At 39.8% G+C, this 21101-nt stretch overlaps 1 protein-coding gene across 2 annotated transcripts in view; it reads left to right on the top strand.

Annotated features, from left to right (window-relative positions):
• LOC131040517 (probable starch synthase 4, chloroplastic/amyloplastic) overlaps positions 1-21101 on the top strand; it is a 224678-nt gene that overhangs the window by 166918 nt on the left and 36659 nt on the right. For both annotated transcript variants that reach the window (XM_057973461.2, XM_057973462.2), the window contains exons 13-14: positions 14797-14906; positions 15040-15211. In XM_057973461.2, the coding sequence (XP_057829444.1) occupies positions 14797-14906; positions 15040-15211 (282 nt within the window). The remainder of the gene's footprint in view (positions 1-14796; positions 14907-15039; positions 15212-21101) is intronic.

Below are 21101 nucleotides of genomic sequence, written 5' to 3' on the forward strand. Positions count from 1 at the left end.
TAATTTTTTTTGTCAACTTCATTTTCAACTTTAGCCTTGAATGTTTTGAGTTTCTCTAGAGCTTCAAACTCTTCTCTCAAAAATGCAACCCATGACATTCTAGAGTAATCATCAATCAATAACATGAAATACCTCTCACCTTGTATGCTCCTTCATCTGGTCGGACCACATAGGTCCCTATGCATTAAATCCAATAATCTGGTGGACGAATGCTCCTTTCCTCTGTAGGTTTCTCTTGTCTATTTTCCAACTTGACATTCTTTGCACATGTTGTTATCCGGTTTGGTCAGTTTTGGTAAATCTCGTACTGCACTTGATGAACTAATCTTCACTATGTTGTCAAAATTGATATGACACATTCTCCAGTGCCAGATCCAGCTATCACTGAATCTGAGATAACAAGCAATGCTTTGTAGCTCCTTCTAGTAGATACATGTTTTTGCTAGTCTTTTTCTTGCTGAATAACAATTCCAGATCCTTTCTAGATCTCACAACCATCATCCTGAAAAACAACATTGTAACCATTTTCACACATCTGTCGAACACTTAGAAGATTATGATGCAAACCCTTCACATAGTAAACATTGTCAGTATCATGCTTTCCATAAAATGAAATAGAACCAATTCCCACAATTCATGGTGTCTGATCATCTCCGAACCTAACAATACCACTATCATACTTACCAAGTTTCACAAACTTACTCTTGTCACCAGTCATATGATTTGAACATCCACTATCAATTAACCATTCAATTTCTATCTCTTCTAGCATGTAAAGCAGTAGCAATAGTCCTAGGGATATCAATTTTAGGAACATCCCTTTCTACCAAAAATAAGCAATCACCATCTTCATAATTTGATTCATCATCTGAAATGCCAACATCATCTTTGACATAATAGGCTTGGTTATTGAATTTTCCTTTATTTTCTCTAGATTTTTTTTGAATTCTTTTCCGAACACCTAGTAGCAATATGACCAATCTTTCCACATCTAAAATACTTAAGAGGTAACATGCCTTTATACTTGTTGGTGCCTTTCTTCAGTTTCCTTATGAAGTTCGCTTCCATCTCATCTAAACTTACATCTTCCGAATCATCCTTAGACGCTTTAAATGCAAGTTCAGTCTTAGGCTTGTCTTTTTGAAACTTCCTTATCTCAGACGCTGATAAAGTTCCATACAGTAGCTCTCTAGTGAACTTCTTTGGATCATAGGTTTCTTCAATAGTCAATATCTTGTTGTTTTAACTTTCCGGTAGGGACATCAAGATCTTCTCAATTATATCTTCATCTGACAAAGTGCCACTAAGCTCTCTGATCTTGTTTACTACACTATCAACCTTCTGAAAATAGCTAGTTATGTCCTCTCCTTCCATTTTCAAATTTTCATATCTGTGCTTAGCTGTTAGCTTCTTTGATAATTTCACTTTGTCATTTCCTTCTTAGACGTCTCTCAACTTTTCCTAGACCTCATAAGCAATATTCAATGAAATAATCTTTGTCAATTCAGTCTTAGATAGAGCACTAAAGATACATACCTTGCGTTTTCATTCTCTTCATAAGCTTGAATCTCATTTGGAGTGGTAAGACCATCTTCTGGTTGAACATACTCGGTTTCCACTACTTTCCATGTATTGTATCCCAAAGATATCAGATAGCCTCTCATCTTCAGTCTTCAGAAACTATAGTCTGATCCCTCAAAGATAGGAATAGTCAATTTATGTGTTATCGGATTAGGATCTACCTCAAGCGGTTAAACTCTTCTCCAAGGAACCAACGCTCTAATACCAATTGTTGAATATCCAAGCAACCGAGAGGGGGGGTCAATCAATTGATTACCTAGAATGATTACTTTTATTCTTTTCACCTCCGGATCCAAACTAAAAAAATTAATTAACACCGATATAGTATGAAAAACATAAACATACAATAGATCACACAATGAACACCATAAAACCCAAGAAGGGAAAAACCATGGAGAATGTTAGTCCTCAATAGAAACACCGGTTAAGGTGATTTTTACAAAGGGTGGTTCACTGCTAGAATGCTCACTGCAGGTGAGCTCACTACCCAGAAAAAGGCTCACTACCAAAGAAAGAGAGAAAGAAAGAATCCACCATTGAAACACAATTTGCAAACTAGACTGCTTCCGGGCCCTCAATACCAACACACTCACACATATCACCAATAGTCAGATTTTTCCTTTCCAATCTTGCATATCTTCAAAACAATTTCATGCATTTTCTATATCTAACCCAATCAGATCATCCTCATATATATAGTCTTCTAGGAAGCATGGTCTTCTAAGACGGCCAAGACATAGATCTAAAATAGATCAATACTAAACATTCCAGTGGTGGAAAGGAATGAGTAGTAGACCACACCACATCAATCAACACACTACACTCATTACAAATTTCGGATCTAAAAATCATGATACACATGCTAGATCACAAGACATTGGACATCCTCGAATTCTAGACTTAATCCGGACCCAAACACCATTGCCCAAAGCAACAAGAATAAGAGTAGGACCAAGATACACAATAATACCAACAATCAACACCATATCCAATAACCTGAAGTATCCAGACCACCAACACATCTTCCAGACCACCAAAGATTTTAGGAACACACATTCCAGATCAGGAACAATAGAAACATCAATGACAACCATGACAACTACTTAACAACACCATCTTATCCACAACAATCACATCTGCAACAACTCCTCATGCAACTGTGGGTCTTCTGGCAATGTAGGGGGATTGCTTGCTAGTGTTGATTTTATGGTAGTGCTCATTAACCACAGGCAAACATCATATATGTTGCCTTCCCAACCTGTTGACGTGTATTTTGTACACCATCATACACAGAATAAAATACCCAAAGGCATCTTATCCTCTCTTGAATAAAGTCTCTAACTGCTGAAGATTTCGCAAGAAGGATCAGTTAGGATGACTCCAATGTTCTGGTTAGTAGGGTCTCTACGTGTGGATAAGCACCAGTGGTCGTTGTGATTTGCTGTGTCCTCAAGGGGCCTTACGTTACCGAAGTTTTTTTGCTAAACTAAACAAGCTTTTAAAGAAAAATGACAAAAGAGTAGGGTTTGCAAGAGGTCTAATCTAGTCTAACCCTAAGAATGACTTCATGTGGACAAGACTTGGCAAGATTCTACCAACTTCAATTTTGCCATAAAATAACAACTTAATTGAAATTGATGCGATCTTCTAAGGTAACAAATGATTTTTCAATGCATCAAAGATCAAAGACACTACCACGAAGGTACATATCCAAGATACAACAACGATTGAAGGTTAAGTGATTCAAGTATCTCCAGTTGACCACGCAAGGCGTTCCTACAATCAACAAGAAGCTAGTGGTTTGGAAAGCGAATCCTACCAAAGATCAAGTTCAACACTTTGTCCTTCAAATTAACACACTACTTTGATTGAGAATGATTCAAGTAAATTGAACAACCATGAAGATAACTAAGAAAGTTGCAACAAAACACCATAACTTCAATATTTCATTGATTTCAAAGTCATCATGTACAACAATTGTTTGAATTCCTTTCCTCAAAACTCAATCTTGCTACAAAAGTAAATTGCTTCTAAACTCTAATTTCTCTAATACATCAAACTCTCTGATATCTAACTATTTTCTAATTATGAAAATGAAATGAAATGAGGGTATAAATAGCATCCTCAATTACAATGAATGGTCCAGATTGAAAGCAGATCAACGGTCAAGATCATGACACCTAAACCCTAATTAGGGTTTGTTACAAATGGCCTCCTTTTTACTGAACAATATTAAATGCATAGCCAAATATTAAATTTGGCACAAAAACCTAGGAGACATAGACCAATGACAATTAAGATGCCATGTCATCTATAACAACCTTTCATCTAGAATCTTATTCCCTTTCCAATGTTCTTTTTTAGCATATGCAATGAATCTTGACACGATTTCTTCGATCTCAGCAATTGGAATCTCGGGAAGATTCTTCATTCTTTCTTCCAAATGGATGACCTGATCAAATGCATCTAGAAGAGCAGCGTCCCATGTAAACTCAAGTTCCTTAGTCCTTTCAATCAGGAGCATGGTAGCAAACATCTGGTCATGTTGCTCGTCTGTGATATTAGCGTCCTTGCAAAAGATGATCTTGATTCTATCCTCCAATTCTTGCAAATCCACATCTGTCTCGACCTCGATCCTCCTGCCAAGAATGGTACGAAGTACCTCAAATACTCTGTCCTGGATCGGATTGATCACCTCCTCAACATGGCTACATCTAGTACTAATGTCCTCAAAGAGAACACTCTTCATCTGGAGTAAGGTTGACCACTGAAGCAAACTGTGAGGTCCTCCATCCATGATCTTTTCCTGTGCTAAGACCTTCCTCGATGTTTGTCTAATTACTTTCAATACAGGAATGATAACATCTCTAGTATGAGCAAAAGCGGCTACTGTTATCATCAAGTTGTGGATTATCTCAAGAACCTAGATAGCCCTATGAATAGTCTTCATCATCCTTGCTACAAATTCTACGGCAACTGTATGAGATTTGTCCATCCAAGTACTCATACGCTGGACCATACTCCTGAACCTCTCTGCCTCATTAATTGATTGAAGGGGAAGTGCCTGCACTGGTGATCTTGCTGGATCCTGACGTCCCAAAGGTTCATTGAGATGACTGAAATATGTCCTCCATGCACCGACCTCTCTCTCACTCTTTCTATTCTTCTCCATTTCTTCCCTAAGCTTGTCTTTCAATGCCTCAAATGAATCGGTGGCATCATCTAGTGTCTGCTCGGCTGTGGATGGACCTAGCTCAAATGTTTCTATATCATATTCCTCTGCCAGGATCTCCCTTTCATATTTGTCCACTACTGGTGTAGCTATCTGTAGTTTTCTGGATCCAGTCTCATCTCTAATCATCTTGGACATCTTGGTAGCTTTCCTCTTCTCTGTTACTTCCTGAGAACGTCCAACAAGGCTCTCTAAATCAATTACATTGTCCTCGTCCTCAATCACGATCACCTTAGTTAACCTTTCCTTCAACCAATCTGGGATGGCTGATCTTGTCTCTTTGACCTGAATCTCCTTATGCAATACTTCTTCTTCTCTGGGAGGAGATGTTATCTCGTTATCTTCTCTATCTTCATGTAGGTCATAATCTTGGAGAGATCCATCTGGTGACCCTTGCGGTGCTTGTCCGTCTTCCTGCCTATCATTCTGTACCATCGACTCCATAGATTCTTCCACTTGAAGTGTCCTCTTCTCTGGTCTAGAAGATGTGCCGGATGAATGATCTCGATTGGCCCCTTGCTTCTTCTTGGAAGATTCTCTCTTTTCAGGCCTTTCTTTCCTCTTCGAACCTCTTGGATGGAGATTGCCTTCACTTGCACATCGAAGGTCGCCTTCACTTGTATTTCTAGGATTAGGATTGCCTTCGCTTACACTAGCTCCACCTTCGGCTGGTTTCTCTTCCAAAGTGAAAGTCATAGCTATGCCTTGCTCTCTCAACTTCTGATGCTGTACGTCAACCCATCTGCGAGTACAAGACAAGACTGGAGCCATCAAAGCATCTAAATCCACGACCTCGGGCTCATTCCAATCTAACCTTATTGATTTGCTTTCTCGATCATAGGATGATTGGATATGTCTGCCACTGTCCTGTGCTTGGTCGGCCACCCTGTAAATCCTGCATTTCCTGATGAAATCCAAAGGCAATCTAGAATGCATCTTTCTTTTCACTTCAAGATCATCTAAGAGATTCATCATAAAATCTTCTATTTGGTACTCATGCTTAAACTTCCTACCGACTGTCTCCTCTATGTATCCATGTGGATCAAAGCTTTCTCTCAAAGCAAAGGATGAAAAAGAATACAAAGCTAACTCCTTCTCTGCGTCATCCATGGCTAAAGAATTAGTACATACCTCAACTGAATTGCCCAAAATGATAGGTACCGGAACTCCATTCCCATGCCTATGTCTGAATGCCTTCGCATATGCTGCCAACTATCTTGTTACTTCAAGTAACACAATTCTGTTTGTCGGATATCTCGGCAACATGTATGGAGGTGAAGGACATCCATGTACTCTAATATAAGTGAACTTCGGAAATTGGATAAACCAAGCACCGTACCTCTTCACTAGTTCCTGTGCATCCTGAGATAATCTGTTGTGAATCCCACCTTGCAACGTCCTTGTGATGTTCATCGTGAAGGTATCATTAACTAGCTTGTAGTTGCTTCCTGGCGGATGATGCAAGTGGACATAGGAATCACAAACTCTGACCTCGCCGGGTCCTCTTCCAATCACTCCTCTGTGAGGTAGTCCCGCGTACTCAAAGCTCCTGATCAAGGCATATATGACGTATGAACTCATGTGGAAGGACTTGGTAGCCTTGAGTCTCCTCAACTGTACGTCCAAGCAATGGCTAATCATCCTAGCCCAATGAATTGTTCCTTTTCCTTGAACAATCACCTGGATGAAGTAGAACATCCACTTCTCAAAGTAGAAGGCGTGAGGGGCTCCTGTGACTCGGTTGAGCATTGTGATCAAATCTTTGTACTCCTCCTGGAAATCAATCCTATGCGGTGTGTTCGGGATCTTGCTCAGGCGAGGACGACTCTTGAGTAACCAGTTCTTGTTGATTATGCTTAGACAAGCATCTGGATCATCTTCGTGCATTGACCTGGCTCCTTCTATGCTCTTGTATATCATGTCTCTGTGCTCTGGAAGATGGAAAGCTTCACTTATAGCTTCCTCTGAAAGATACACCAAAGTGTTTCCTTCATTGGACACGATCGTTCTGGACTGAGGATCATAATGATGAGCACACTCGATCATCAACTCATGGCTTTGAACTGCTGGAGGGAAGCCGGCCGCCTTAATGATGCCACTCTCGATTATTCTCCGGGCGACAGGTGATGGCTTGCCAATGTAAGGGACCTCTCGAAACTTCTTCGTGCTGAAGTTGCCCAAGTTGGTATCTCCAATGTTTCTCCATTTCGACACAATCTTGGTCTCCACTTCTTCGGTCTTTTGATGCTCCTTCATGAGAGCTGGACGGCTGGTGGATGCTCCCGTCTTCGGGGTCGCCATACCTACACAACATTTCATAATAAGAACTAGATTTTGCAATGCATAACATAGATTAGATTAACTTTAGGAAACTTCATGATAAGTCCTTGAGTTATCATTTCCTAAAAAAACGATTGAGCTACTGGAATTCAAAATTTCAAAATTCAAAATTTGAAGCTATGACGATCAAAAAAAATAAATTCAAAATTAAAACAAGGGATCTTCGCCATACCTCACTTGAGAGCTAACTCTAAAATGCAAAACAAGGAATTTGCCTAGGCAAAATTAACATTAGATGGCTTCGACGTGATCTTGAAGGATAATGAACGTCCTCTTTATCAATTAGCCACCCTTGGGATCTTTGATGTGATCTTCAATGTCTATGGCAAGTTCGCTCAATTTGAAGCTAAGGTTCGCACGTCCTTTCAATGATGCTTCGAACTACTTCCTTTACTAAATTCGCACTTCCTTTGGATAGAAATTCGCACACCTTTTGCCTTCTCCAAATCGCATGTGAGAGATGATAAAATGATAATGTGAAAATGAAAATTTTCACCCTCCCATTATAAGCGCTCACCTCTCATTTACCTCTAGGCCGACTTGGTGATTTCAAACAAATTTTAAATAAATTAAAAAGGCCGACCTTTATAAAATAAACCCAAGCGCTCCATTTTTATTAAAAATAATAATAAATTAATTAATTGCCATCGTTTTTTAATTAATAAACTCGATTTTTAAAAGGCAAAAATTAATTAATTAATGTTTTAGCACAATTTTAAATGCTATTTAATTGAATTTTCAAACTTATCGATTTTTAGCATTTAAAATAAATTCAAAAAATGTTTGTTAGCGCTAAATTGGAAAAGGTAAGGACACAAACCATTATCGCCCTGGTCCCTGACTGAGGGACAGGAGCGAATTACCATTTTGACCTTGATTCTTGTGCCTTTTACGTTAAAACCTCCATCTCCACGTTGAAACTGGCGTATTTGCAAGGGATTTCGAACTTGAGTGACTTGACTTTGTAAATGAATGCTTCCTGAGGTGATATCGCCCTGGTCCCTTGGTGAGGGACAGGAGCGATCCCTATGCTCTTAGCCAAAATTCTTCGTTTTTAACATCAATTTCTCGTTCATCGCCTTCGAAATGATATCTTTGATCTTGTGTACTTTTGCTTTGACGTGATCTTGAAGGATAATGAGTTCTTTTAATGAAAATCGCCCTGGTCCCTGACTGAGGGACAGGAGCGATGTTGTCTCCTTAGCTCGATTGATCACCTTTTGACGTTAGATTTCTTTGCATATCATCTTCTTAAGATACCTTAGACCCTGTGCAACCTCGCAAAACCTTGTCTTGGCATGAATTTTGAAGGATTTGAGTGATATGGTAAATATCGCCCTGGTCCCTGACTGAGGGACAGGAGCGATCTTCAATGTTTTGGGCTCATCCTCGCTTCCATCAACTTGGAATTACTTTCATAATGTAGAATGAGGTCCCTTTGATCCCCTTGGACACTTGATACTTGATAAACCTTCAAAATTTAGGCCCTCATGAAGATTTCGCTCTGGTCCCTGCCTGAGAGACAGGAGCGAACTAAGGCATTTAGTGCAAAATCTTTATCATATTAACTTGTAATTATCTTCGAAGTGCAAAACGATGTTCCTCACTCCCCTTCGAATATTCAAAATGTGAATAGCAACCCAAATTTGGCCTTATTTGAACACTTTCGCTCTGGTCCCTGACTGAGGGACAGGAGCGAACTTGAGCATATAGTGAAAATCCTTTATCCTTGGCGGTCTTTGTAACTTTGTTCTTCATCGAGACACCTCGAGATGTCTTTGCCTCCATGTATCCTGACTTGGAATGGTCTAAACTTGAGTGGAAGGCAAGATAATCATCATTTCGCCCTGGTCCCTAGCTGAGGGACAGGAGCGAATTTGGACTTGTAGGCTCCATCACACTTTGTTAACTTCAAAATCTATCTTCAACGGTTTTATTGTGCCCCATTTCATTCATCTTTGGCTTGGAAATCATTCAAACTTGGCAAGAAATTCATCTAAAGCAAAAATCGCTCTGGTCCCTGACTGAGGGACAGGAGCGCCTAGGCCAATATAGGTCTCATTTGGTGTCTTGCAATCTTCAATTTTGTCTTCAACGAATCCGTTACACCTTCTTTGCTTGCCTCAAACCTAAAACTTGCTTGCCTTTTGCCCAAAACATGCCTCATGAGGAATTTCGCTCTGGTCCCTGGGAGAGGGACGGGAGCTAACACTGAATTTCGCCCTGGTCCCTGGCTGAGGGACAGGAGCGATTTTGCATTTTTGGTCCATTTTTCCTCATGTTTGTGTTTCCAAATTATATTCAATTTATGAAATGTATCTCCTTTGACCTCTTCAGATCGTCAAATTGTTCAAATCCTGCAAGGACAAGGCAATGTTTGATTTTGAGCTCCGGTCCTCCACTGAGGGACAGGAGCGATTTTGACTCCTGGGGCATTTCCGTGTTCGTGAAATTCTTCAATTTATATTCAACGGAAAGATCACGCCTTTCTTTACCACTTCCACTCGAAAAATCATCTTGATCCTGCAGAGACAGTAAGATTTTTGAAAACGAGCTCCGGTCCTTCACTGAGGGACAGGAGCGATTTTGCTCCTACAGGCCAAAATATCATGATTTCACAAGTTTAATCACTTCACAAGGCAAAAACAAATCATTTCCAATGCCCAGGATCAAATATCAAAAAAACTCAAAATTTGGTCAAAATTACTCAATTGGACAAAATTCACAATTTCATCATCAACACTTAGACAAATTTAGACTCTGCATTCAAAATTCCAATCGAAACTAGACCAACTCACTTAGCCTCTGGCGAATTCACTTTATTCAAAACTGCATCCTACGAGAGGAAGTTCAAAAAGCTCTCAAGACTGATTGGACTCTGGCCTGAAAAGACAGTAACGAAAACCCTAAGGCTTGACCCTAATCCAGACAACTGACAAACTATCAAAACCCTAAAAAAAACAAAGCGAAAAGCGAGCAAAACGAGCAAAAAGAGGGGGTCCCCATTTTAATGGGGCGATGTGTGAAATGGTCACAACACAACCATAGAAGATAAGCTCTTATCGTCACCCTCGAGAACAATACATGTCCTTCATGTTATTGAATTCATATCCAATGATGCAATCATGACCTTGAATTCATATCTTCTGGCAATTTAGGGGGATTGCTTGCTAGTGTTGATTTTATGGTAGTGCTCATTAACCACAGGCAAACATCATATATGTTGCCTTCCCAACCATAGACGATAAGCTCTTATCGTCACCCCCGAGAACAATACATGTCCTTCATGTTATTGAATTCATATCTAATGATGCAATCATGACCTTGCATATATATGAATCAATACCTCCTAATAGACCTCAAGTCGACCATATACTTTTGGTGCCAAGGATAGGGTCAGACCTATATATTAGAAGTTACATATGAGTCTTCCTTAGTTGCAAGTTACATTTAACTTAATCACAAGTTACACAAGTGGTTCGCCCAAATAGGGCTTGCCCTAAATTAGACTCATATAACTGAGATATCGAAATGCCAAGGCCGACAAGGCAGTTGGCATTTTGTGCACTAGGTCGGCCCTAGAAGGGATCCGACCTAGCTACACAACAACACTCCCTCTTAGCTAGGGAGGATTCCTTCTGAATAATCAAGTCACATAGTGACTACCACCATGGCTACTCCCATGAAAAATACGTTCACCATAGCTACTCCCAGAGGGTGAACAAGCACATCATGAAATTTCTTCCATGATACCCACCATACCTACTCGCAAAGGGTGGGCTCACCATGCCTACTCGCAGAGGGTGGAAGAGGGCTTTCACCTCAATCTTCTCCTAGAGAAGGGTGCGTTACCACCATGCCTACTCACAGAGAAGAATGCATTAACAAGGGATTGCACCTTGAACTTCTCCCTCACAAAGAAGAACTCATTAACAAGGTATTGCACCTCGAACTTCTCCCTCATAGAGAAGAACTCATTAACAAGGGCTTTCACCTCAAATTTCTACATCATGGAGAAAAATGCTTTAACCAAATCTTCATGACGATGTAGCTCCCTCTGAAGCTGAAATGTTAGGCTCTCTCTCAAGCTGAAATGTCAACCTCCCTTTGAAGCTGAAATGTCATGCTTCCTCTGAAGCTGAAATCAATCTTCTTACCTCCTTGTCCAAGGTTACTTCTGATGATATGCCAGACTCCCTCTGAATGCTGATTCTTCCTCTGCAAAGAAATGCAAGCAATCTTCCTTGAATGCAATCTCTGATTCGTCGTAGAAGCATTTTAGAGAGAGATAATGATAGTCCAGGGAAATGTCAATATATGATTCACTATTCAATGATGTAGCATGACTTTATGAAAAATTCATGAACATTATTCAAACATAAAGAATACTTATCTTTTATAATTTTGCTCAGCAATGGAATTTCCATTCACTTGGATTGATCACACCGAAGCACCTAGTGATGATCTGATGGCTGCGTGGCCTTTGGCCCTTGCCATCACTCATCATTTGTCCACAATATTTGCCCTGTGCATAGCTTAGGCATCATTTGAAGAGTTGCCTTTAATACCATCCATAACAAAGTGATGGACCAACCACATAAATGCGACAAAAATCCACCTGTAGCAGGGTGTGCCAGAATGCTAAGCTGTAGTGCCCATACTAGGACAAACGTCAGATGATCTTCAAGAGCGACATAAGTAAGAACTCGAATAACTGGACCTTTAGTTGCAATATCATCTGATTCGCAACCCCATCCAATTATGCCTATGCAAGCTTCAGCGAAACGAATGCTACATTTGACTATCGAAGCTTCTAGGATGATGTGAGAGCTGTTGCAAGGCGTTATTGCACGAAGGCCTTCTCCACCATTCCTGATTGTTAGGTACCTCCATTCGCTTTCGTCCCCATATGTGCATATTTCACATTAGTGTACGGCTTAATGTGATCATCACAAAACTCACCACTATGATGCTGCTCGATCTCAACCTTCCATTACACTGAGTAGTCGATACCACGCGTACTGACTCGCGTCGCTTCGTTGAATCCTTAGAATGATTGCTGCCACCTTGTCAATGTCTCTAGCTGCGAGCGCGAGTGCCAAGAGAGTGATCTCCGTCACTTTCTTTTGCTAGTAAAATGTTACGATTGCTAGAGAGAATCCTCCACAACATGTTCTCCTCCCCGAATGAAGAAATAGAATTTTAAAACGGACAAAGATGTCCATAGCGACTCCACTTACCGTTGGCATTTCGATACCAGGTTGGCGACTTTCAACACCAAGGCATCGGACTAAATATGTCATTGAGCACTAACGACAAATCTATGGCGATCATCGGCACCTCAACGATCATTACTTGCCGCAGAGCATATGTGATGCTCACGTTTGAGTTGAGAGGCTTGGTAATCGACTTTTGCCTGCACTTAGATTTCTCAGTCTGCAAATTACTTTGATTGAACTCCCTCAAAAGCACAGTATCTATCTTCAAGCGGTTAGGCTCTATAGAAGGAACCCGCTCTGATACCATGGTGATTTTATGGTAGTGCTCATTAACCACAGGCAAACATCAGATCTGTTGCCTTCCCAACCATATACGATAAGCTCTTATCGTCACCCCCGAGCACAATACATGTCCTTCATGTTATTGAATTCATATCTAATGATGCAATCATGACCTTGCATATATATGAATCAATACCTCCTAATAGACCTCAAGTCGGCCATATACTTTTGGTGCCAAGGATAGGGTCAGACCTATATATTACAAGTTACATATGAGTCTTCCTTAGTTGCAAGTTACATTTAACTTAATCACAAGTTATACAAGTGGTTCGCCCAAATAGGGCCTGCCCCAAATTAGACTCATATAACTGAGATATCCAAATGCCAAGGCTGACAGGCCACTTGGCATTTTGTGCACAAGGTTGGCCCTAGAAGGGATCTGACCTAGCTACACAACAACAACTAGCAACAGTGCAATACTTGTCTCTTATTGTGGTAAAATATCCTCTAGCTATTATAGGTCTCTCTTGATCTCTGGAGATTAACCTCTGGCTGCTCCTACCCTTATGGAGGACTCAAGGTGGGAATTCCATGACCTCAATGGGAGCTCCAAGTAAGTTGAGCCATGTATCAATTGGGTTTGATGCAGTTTTCGAAAGATTGTCTAGTACAATATCTAGAGGGAGTTCTATAAGTGGAGTGACAAAAGGAATTTCGTCTTCATCGCTATTGTGTCCTCTAATGTTCTCTTCAAAAGAGGAGTTTATCTGTCTATTTTTCCTCTTTTGGATTGTTCTGGCTTCTTCACCTTTACCTGTCAAATCTATATGCCAAGTGACTTCCATCTAAAAATAGATGGCCAAGAGGAATCATATTCAAACTTTGGTTTGAACCTACTTGTTGCAATTGTCAGCACTTGTGCAAGAATGGCATCAAGAAACAAGGCAAATGCCTATTGTGTTATGTAAAAAAAATTGTGCTTCAGAGACAAATTTCCTAGCTCAATTATAAATCACTCCTTTGCTGAGGTCAACCTTGTATTAAGTCATCCACATTGGCAAGTTGGATCCCCATGTTGACCCCATTAATCTACTTTGGGTGAGATCTAATATACATTTGCATTCTTCATTTGCCAGATAATTTTTTCAGACAACTTAGTTACCTTTGTTCCAAATGCTTGCCTATTCCTATGGAGTAGAGTTGTCTCAATAAAGTGAATAAATGGACACTTCTTTTTGTCTTTGGTTGTTGTTGGTGGAGGGTTTAAAGATTGAGAATCCTCAGCACGTGATACCAAACACAATTAAAATCTTCTGAATTATAGGTAATAACCATTGTGGAATCCATATATTGTATGATGGACTTTTGTGCTTGCCGATCATAGTTAGCGACCATGCTCATTAAATTGAATTGTCAGTTTGTTAAAGTTATAATTATCTAGTTTTTTTGTTTGGAATTATATGTGGATAAAGTAAGTGAGCTTAATTTGTTCTTAACACCACTACCATATTTTATTGAAGTTATGATAGATAATGTCCGAAAATTAAAGCTCCCATTTAATCCTTATCTGTGCAGCTGCAGCAGGTTTCGACTAACGAATTGATCATTTTTTAAAACCTTTTCTTTTGCTCTTAATTAAAACGGAGATGAAAATACATAAAACTATTATCCATCCAATTTAGTTTTATTGCAGTGTTCCACGGAAATGTGTTTCGCCCTCCCAGGCCCAAGTCCCCCCATCCCCGAAACCCGTCCCCCAAACTTTTTCCCTTTGTCCCCCCGTCCTCGAAGCCCATCCCCACGTCCCCCCGTCTCCCCATCCCCAACGGCCGTGGAACACTGTTTTATTGGAAGGTAGGATAGCAGCATCTTTTACTTATATTCTTCCAACTGAATTCTGTTTGCTTGGCCATATGCCTATGATATATAATGTCTTATTTTCCTGGATTCATTTGGATAATTATTCGCAAATCTGCTTTGAGATATTGTTCTGGAAACGAAGTGATGAATGTGTTTCTGTATCCAGAGGTGTTAGGAGGCTTGAGTTATTAATTTGAAGTAACACAGAAGTGGAGTTTTTCCATAACTCTAATTCCATTAAAGGTTTAAACTTGCAATTTGCATGTTTTTCTCTGTGTGCAGGGTGGAATTGTCTACTCCAACAAAGTAGTGATGATATCTACTCCGTTTGCAAACAGCATAATGGAGAACAAGGGTAGTTATGGACTGGAGTCCACACTAATGATTCACAAGTAAGAGAGCCGATGGTACTAGATTTTATATTATTGTTTCACATGTCATACTTTTGTTGATCTTACAATGAACAACAGATATCATTAAAATGAAGACTATTATGAGAATCCTTCTTTTTAATATTGGTTGCAGAGATAAGATTATTAGTGTACCATATGGTTTAGATGATACCATATGGAATCCTGCAATGGACAAATATCTTCCTGCAAAGTTCTCAGCTGAAGATTTAAGTGGAAAAGGTAAATGCAGAACAGCATTAAGGCGATGTGTAGGTTTATATGAAGCTCAAGCAGTCACTGCCATTGTAAGTTGTGGAGCTCCTTATTTCTTTGCCATTCAAGTTGTATATTTTATTGTTAGCTTTCTTTCTTTCTCCAAAATCTCTTTTATGTGCTCTATTTTGAAGTGAGCTGTAGAGAGATAGGGTTTGAGCTAATGAGAAGTTTAGAGTTTTAGATAATTGAAGTTAAAGAGACCAAATATTATGTGCAAATATGCAATACAAATAATATTAATGATATGCCTGCCTAGGTGAACCAACCAGGACACAGCCCTAACTAACAGAGTCCAAGAGTTTTCAAAGGACCAATCTATAAACTGTATAAATCAGGTTTTAAGCTACTGTACAACAGCTTGTCATTGAATGCTGAAATATAAAGCAAAATGAACTGGGCAAATTTACACTCCTGTGGGTCCCCTAGTTGATCTTGAAGCAGCCAAAGCAAGGTCCCTTTTATGTAGAGCAATCGGATCCTATTCTGAGGCTAATGGCATCATGGCCTCTAGAGCAACTTCATAATGCGTTTTCCATAATGCAGCTTCTGTCTTTGAAGACAAACCATGACCTCACTTGATCTATTGCTGTCTTTGAATTGGGGCTGTTGAAGAATGTGTTATTGAGAAGATCGTTAGCATTTTAGTTCACAAATTTCAATGCAACACAAAACGAAATAGATGTATAGTAAAACTGATCTTCAAACTAGAGCATGGAGCTCCTTGTAAATTAGAAACTAACCTAAAATTGGACAATGTGTACTTGCAATTTACAATGTTTATAATGGTTTTTGGTTTTGCCTAGGATAAAAGGCGAAGACAGTCTTTCAACACTAGGCAAAGGATTTTATGTTTTTTGACTTAAAACAAATCTTATGACTAGATATTTATGCCCTTCAGTCAAAAACATAGATTGAGTAGGTGAAATATACCCCTTATTTTTTTTGGATTTTTTCACAATTACAATCAACACAAACACTTGTTAGGGCTAGATGATGAAAATCATACACTGCTGAAAGTAACTCTTTTACTTTATGATCACTAAGAGCCCAATGTGGTAGGGTGAGAGCATACGGTGTTAAGGGGATCGTTAGCTCGTTAAATTGTTGGAAATGATAATTCAAATTCAATATTGGGTGGCAGGGCAGGCCACCCCCTTCCGCTTATCCAACGGGTGAAAGAAACTTATACAACAGTATGGCGGTGCAACCAGCCAATTAGAAGATTACAAAAACTGAAATCATCAGCAATCACTCGACCACTTATCTAGTGGAAGGACTGAAAATGAAATTACAATCAACTCAACTGCTTATTCAACGGGAGGATAGTGTTACAATAAATAAGAAAGGCGGCAAGCCAGCCTCTTCCACTTATGCAGTGGGACTAAGGGAAACAATCCAAAATAGATAGCTGTTAGTCCTACTAATCAGCTTTACAATGCACAATATGGATTTTTCAGAATTACTAGAAATCATTGTCCAAAGATAGGCGGCAAAGCCAACCTCTTCCACTTATGCAGTGGGACTAAGAGAAATCAAGAGAACTTGCTGTTAGTACTACTAACCAGCATTACAAGATGAATAATAATGGACATCCAAGTGCTAATAACCAAACCAACAGCTACAACTAAATATCAAGACCCTTCTCACCACACCAATGAACTCACACACCTAAAAACCAACTTCAATCTCGAAAAACAAAATCTGATATAAATGATCAACAGACTGGAAAGGCAAACCAGCAATGCAAAACCCCCACAAAACACTTCTTTCTCACTCCAATCACACCCAAACTAACTCTAAACCAAAGAAACGGGACTAGGACTCAGCAAGGCTGACTCGGACTCGGACTCGGGACTCGGCATCAGACTCGGCTAGACTCGGGAAAGTGAAAAACTCAAGAAATTTAGAGATTTTTAAAGATTTAAAACTTGTTTCAGACACCCTTTATTGAATACACCTTAAAGACATAAAAACATCATCAAACTCGGCTCATTTGATTACATACACAAGTATACATCAATCACATAAGCATAAACGCAAATTGTAGCTGAAGAAAATAACAAACATAGATATATAAATATTGTCAAATGTATACAATATTACAAAACTCATGGAATAAAAAATCCATGTCATCATCAAATGTTTCATTCAAATACCAAAGGTAAATAGTAAATACTAAATACAACTACAAGTGTACAAGCCTATGGCTCATAGGGCCGTGCACCCTCTCGCCCTGGCCCCCTGCGAAGGCCTTTAAAGTAGGTCCTGGATGATTCAACAGCCATAGTCGCTCCCCGTGACACCATGCCATGCTCACCAACATCAGGAACAACTGTGTCATGCTCACCGACATCAGGAACAACTGTGTCACTTTGAGTCTCAGTATTTCCTATCTCTGCTCATGCTCTCTGCTCCTCCTCTGCCATGGCTACAGCCTCAGCCTCTATATCTACCTGGTCGATCCAATCAATGTCATCATCACTAAAGACAGCTGTAGGAGTCCCAGGAGCTGTCTGATTCTCATTGGCCCACTATGCTTCAAGATCAACCTCATCTAGAATGATAGGAGAGATGTTAGCTAATGCATTCTTTCTCATTCTCAGGTAGAGGTTGTAGTGAACAAAGACAAGATCATTCATCTTCTCCACAGATAATCTATTGCGCCTCTTGGAGTGTATGTGCTCAAACATACTCCAATTGCGCTCACAACCTGATGCGCTACATGGTTGGCTCAAGATGCGTATGGCCAACTTCTGAATATTTGGTGTCTCTGGGCCAAAAAAGCTTCACCAATGATCTGAGTTTGAAATGAGTAAAATAAATAAAATCAGTCTCACTCATGAACTCATTTAACAAGTTACAATATAGTATTGAATAAAACTAAAATTAAGCCTTACAATTTATTTTTACCTGGCATCATAGTTGTCCTGCCGTCTTTGGCGACAGGACGAGAGAAGGTCTCCCCTTGTGCACCTGAGAACAACTGTAGCTCTCGAAAAAGGTCTATCTGAGAAGTACCAGCAGGTCCCATCTTCTCCATGATTGCGTATAGCCCATTAAGGACATCCACATCAGCCTTGAAAGAAGGGATAAAACGGAATGCCGGATTCAGATAATAGGCTGCCGCATGGATGGGCCTATGAAGCTGATGATGCCATCTCCTATCGATGATCTCCCAAATGGGACCATACTTGCTCTCATCTCCTCCATAGACAAATCTGATGGCCTCCTTCGCCCTATCCATGCCCTCATATATATAGCCCATTGCGGGCTTATCTCCATTCGCAACTCGCAACAAAACCACCAAGGGCTTAACAAACTGCAAAATTGAAAATATTGTGTAATTTAGAAAAATGAGCAAATAAGAGAATACATATAGTAAGTTATAAAACATGAAGTGAAAATTTAAATTGTAGAATTTATAAAAAAATTACCTTCACTATCTCATCACAAGGGACCCAAAAGCCTTGCTCATAAAAAATGCAGTCTGCCATATCTTTCCCTGCAGGGGTGGTAGCATAGGATGAGGAAGACCACTTCTCACCAACAATCATACGTCTCAAGGCAGACTTAGACCTAAGCATGGATTGCAATGTCAGGAAGTTTGTGGCAAATCTTGTGATTCCTGGACGAGCTAACTCCTTCTACTCTGTGTATTGTCTCATAAGAGCCAACACCCATGAATGATTATATACAAATTTGCAAACATTTCTTTCCCTTTCTACACATCTCTTGACCCATGGGATTTTCCCAATATCCTCCAACATGAGGTCAATGCAATGAGCAGCACATGGACTCTAAACTATAGATGGGTGCCTCTCCATCAATAGTCTACCTGCATCAACATAATTTGTTGCATTGTAAATTGTAATTAATGGAGGTACAAACTACAAGATAGTAATTAATTTGCAAACAAAATTAGTTTGTAATCAAAAGTTTACCCACAGCAACATAATTTGCTGCATTATCAGTCACCACCTGTACCACGTTCTCCTCACCCACATCTTCAATCACCTCCTCTATCTGCTCACATAGGTAGGTGGCATTCTTGCAATGGGTGGAGGCATCAATGGACTTGATGAAAACGGTGCCCCTTGAAATAAAAAAATAAAGGTAGGTCAATGATCATTCAATAAACCATTAGATAAAAAATAAAAAATTAAAGACTATATGAAACTAAAATTAATCAATCACCTGCGGAAGAAACAAGAAAATTAAGGAGAGTTCTATTTCTCCTATCCATCCAACCATCAGTCATGATGGTGCAACCTTTAGTGCTCCATATCTGGCGTTGTTCATCTAAATCCTTCTTCACATCATCCACCATTTGAGACAACATGGGTCCCCTCAAAGCACTCTCACTAGGGGCTTTGAACCTCGCCCCGCATATGGTAATGGCATCAACCATTTGTTGCCAATAAGGAGACATGTCGCAAAGAAAATCAATGAGATAAGTTAAGTATAAAAATTAAAACAATCAAAGTTATCACACATAAAAGTTAGTAAAACATTCACCTGGCTACAAAGAATGGAATACAGCTGTAGCTCCAAAACCTGCCAATTGCCATTTTAGCAGCATCATGGACCTCCTTGTTCCAACCCATGCCCTCAAGCGACGGTTGGGACCTAGGAGTAGTGCGAGGCACAAAGAAGGAATCCAACCTAGATTTATGAATCCTAGATCCAATGGCAACACTCCCACTACAACTACTAGTGCTAGGAGCATGAGAAGTGGCAGTGGCACTGCCACTTATAGAAGCAGAAGCAGAAACGGAAGCACCAGCAGTAGCAAACTGAGTGGGACGATATGGAGGTAAGGAAGAAGGGCCTCCAACACAACTTAACTGTGCCTCTCTCCCAATGGCCGCTCGATCCTCCTTTTGTTTCTTTTTCCTTTCAATCTCCTCAACCATTACATAACATTCACGTACGGCCTCAGGGACTGCTTTTAGGCATGGCTCGGCATCATGTCCACGCACACTAGCAATATGGTATTTCAGCCTATATATACCTCCATGGAATATTGTTTTGCAAAACATACATTTTGTTTGCCCCTTTCCTTGCCCTGGAAAATCCTCATGATATTTCCAAGCAGGGTCCTTTCTAATGGGGGGTCTAGAAGCTGAAGTAGACATTTTAGGATAGTTTTGTGAAACTTGAAGTTGAGGCAAATAATAAAGTGAAGTTTGCTGCAATAAAACATTACAAATACAAAATAAAATTAATACATATTACATACATTCAAAAAAACTAAAGTAGGGTTTGTCAAACCCTACTTTAAAAAAAAAGAAATTTACAAACCCTACATAGTACAACACTACAACTAAATACTACATGCTACATACAAACATACAAAAGATTTTGAAAGAAAATGTAAAACTTTCAAAATAAATGAATAGAAAATGGAATTTTCGCATACAAGAAACAAACTAATCTTCAAAAAAACAATCTTACCTTTTACAACAAGCTTGAAATGAGCTGCAAAGTCTTCCTATCCAACTCTTGATGCACCAAATCGAAACACAATGCAGCTCCAATGTGACAAATTGAAGAAAACTTGAGCTTCCTCCTTGCTGGTTTTTCTTCTATGCACCCTTGTTTTTCTTCCCAACTCACTTTACTCCTTTTTTTGCAAGTGAATGAAATGAAAGTCACTTTTAGGGATAGAAGATAATTAACAAAAAAAAACGGACTTAAAAAAACATTGCAAAATAATTTTTTTTATGTTTTTGTTTTGGCTTGACGCTGGCCGAGTCTGGGGCTCGGGACTCGCCGAGTGTGGCGAGTTTGGGCCAAACTCGCCAACTCAGCGAGTCTAGCGATTTTACTTGCCAGACTCGGACGAGTCCGAGTTCGAGTCCCTGGGACTCGCCGGACCTGACTCGTACTCGGACTCGCCAAGTTTGGGCGAGTCTGGGC

This window comes from Cryptomeria japonica, chromosome 6 (genome assembly GCF_030272615.1).
Source record: "Cryptomeria japonica chromosome 6, Sugi_1.0, whole genome shotgun sequence".
Classification (NCBI taxonomy): domain Eukaryota; kingdom Viridiplantae; phylum Streptophyta; class Pinopsida; order Cupressales; family Cupressaceae; genus Cryptomeria; species Cryptomeria japonica.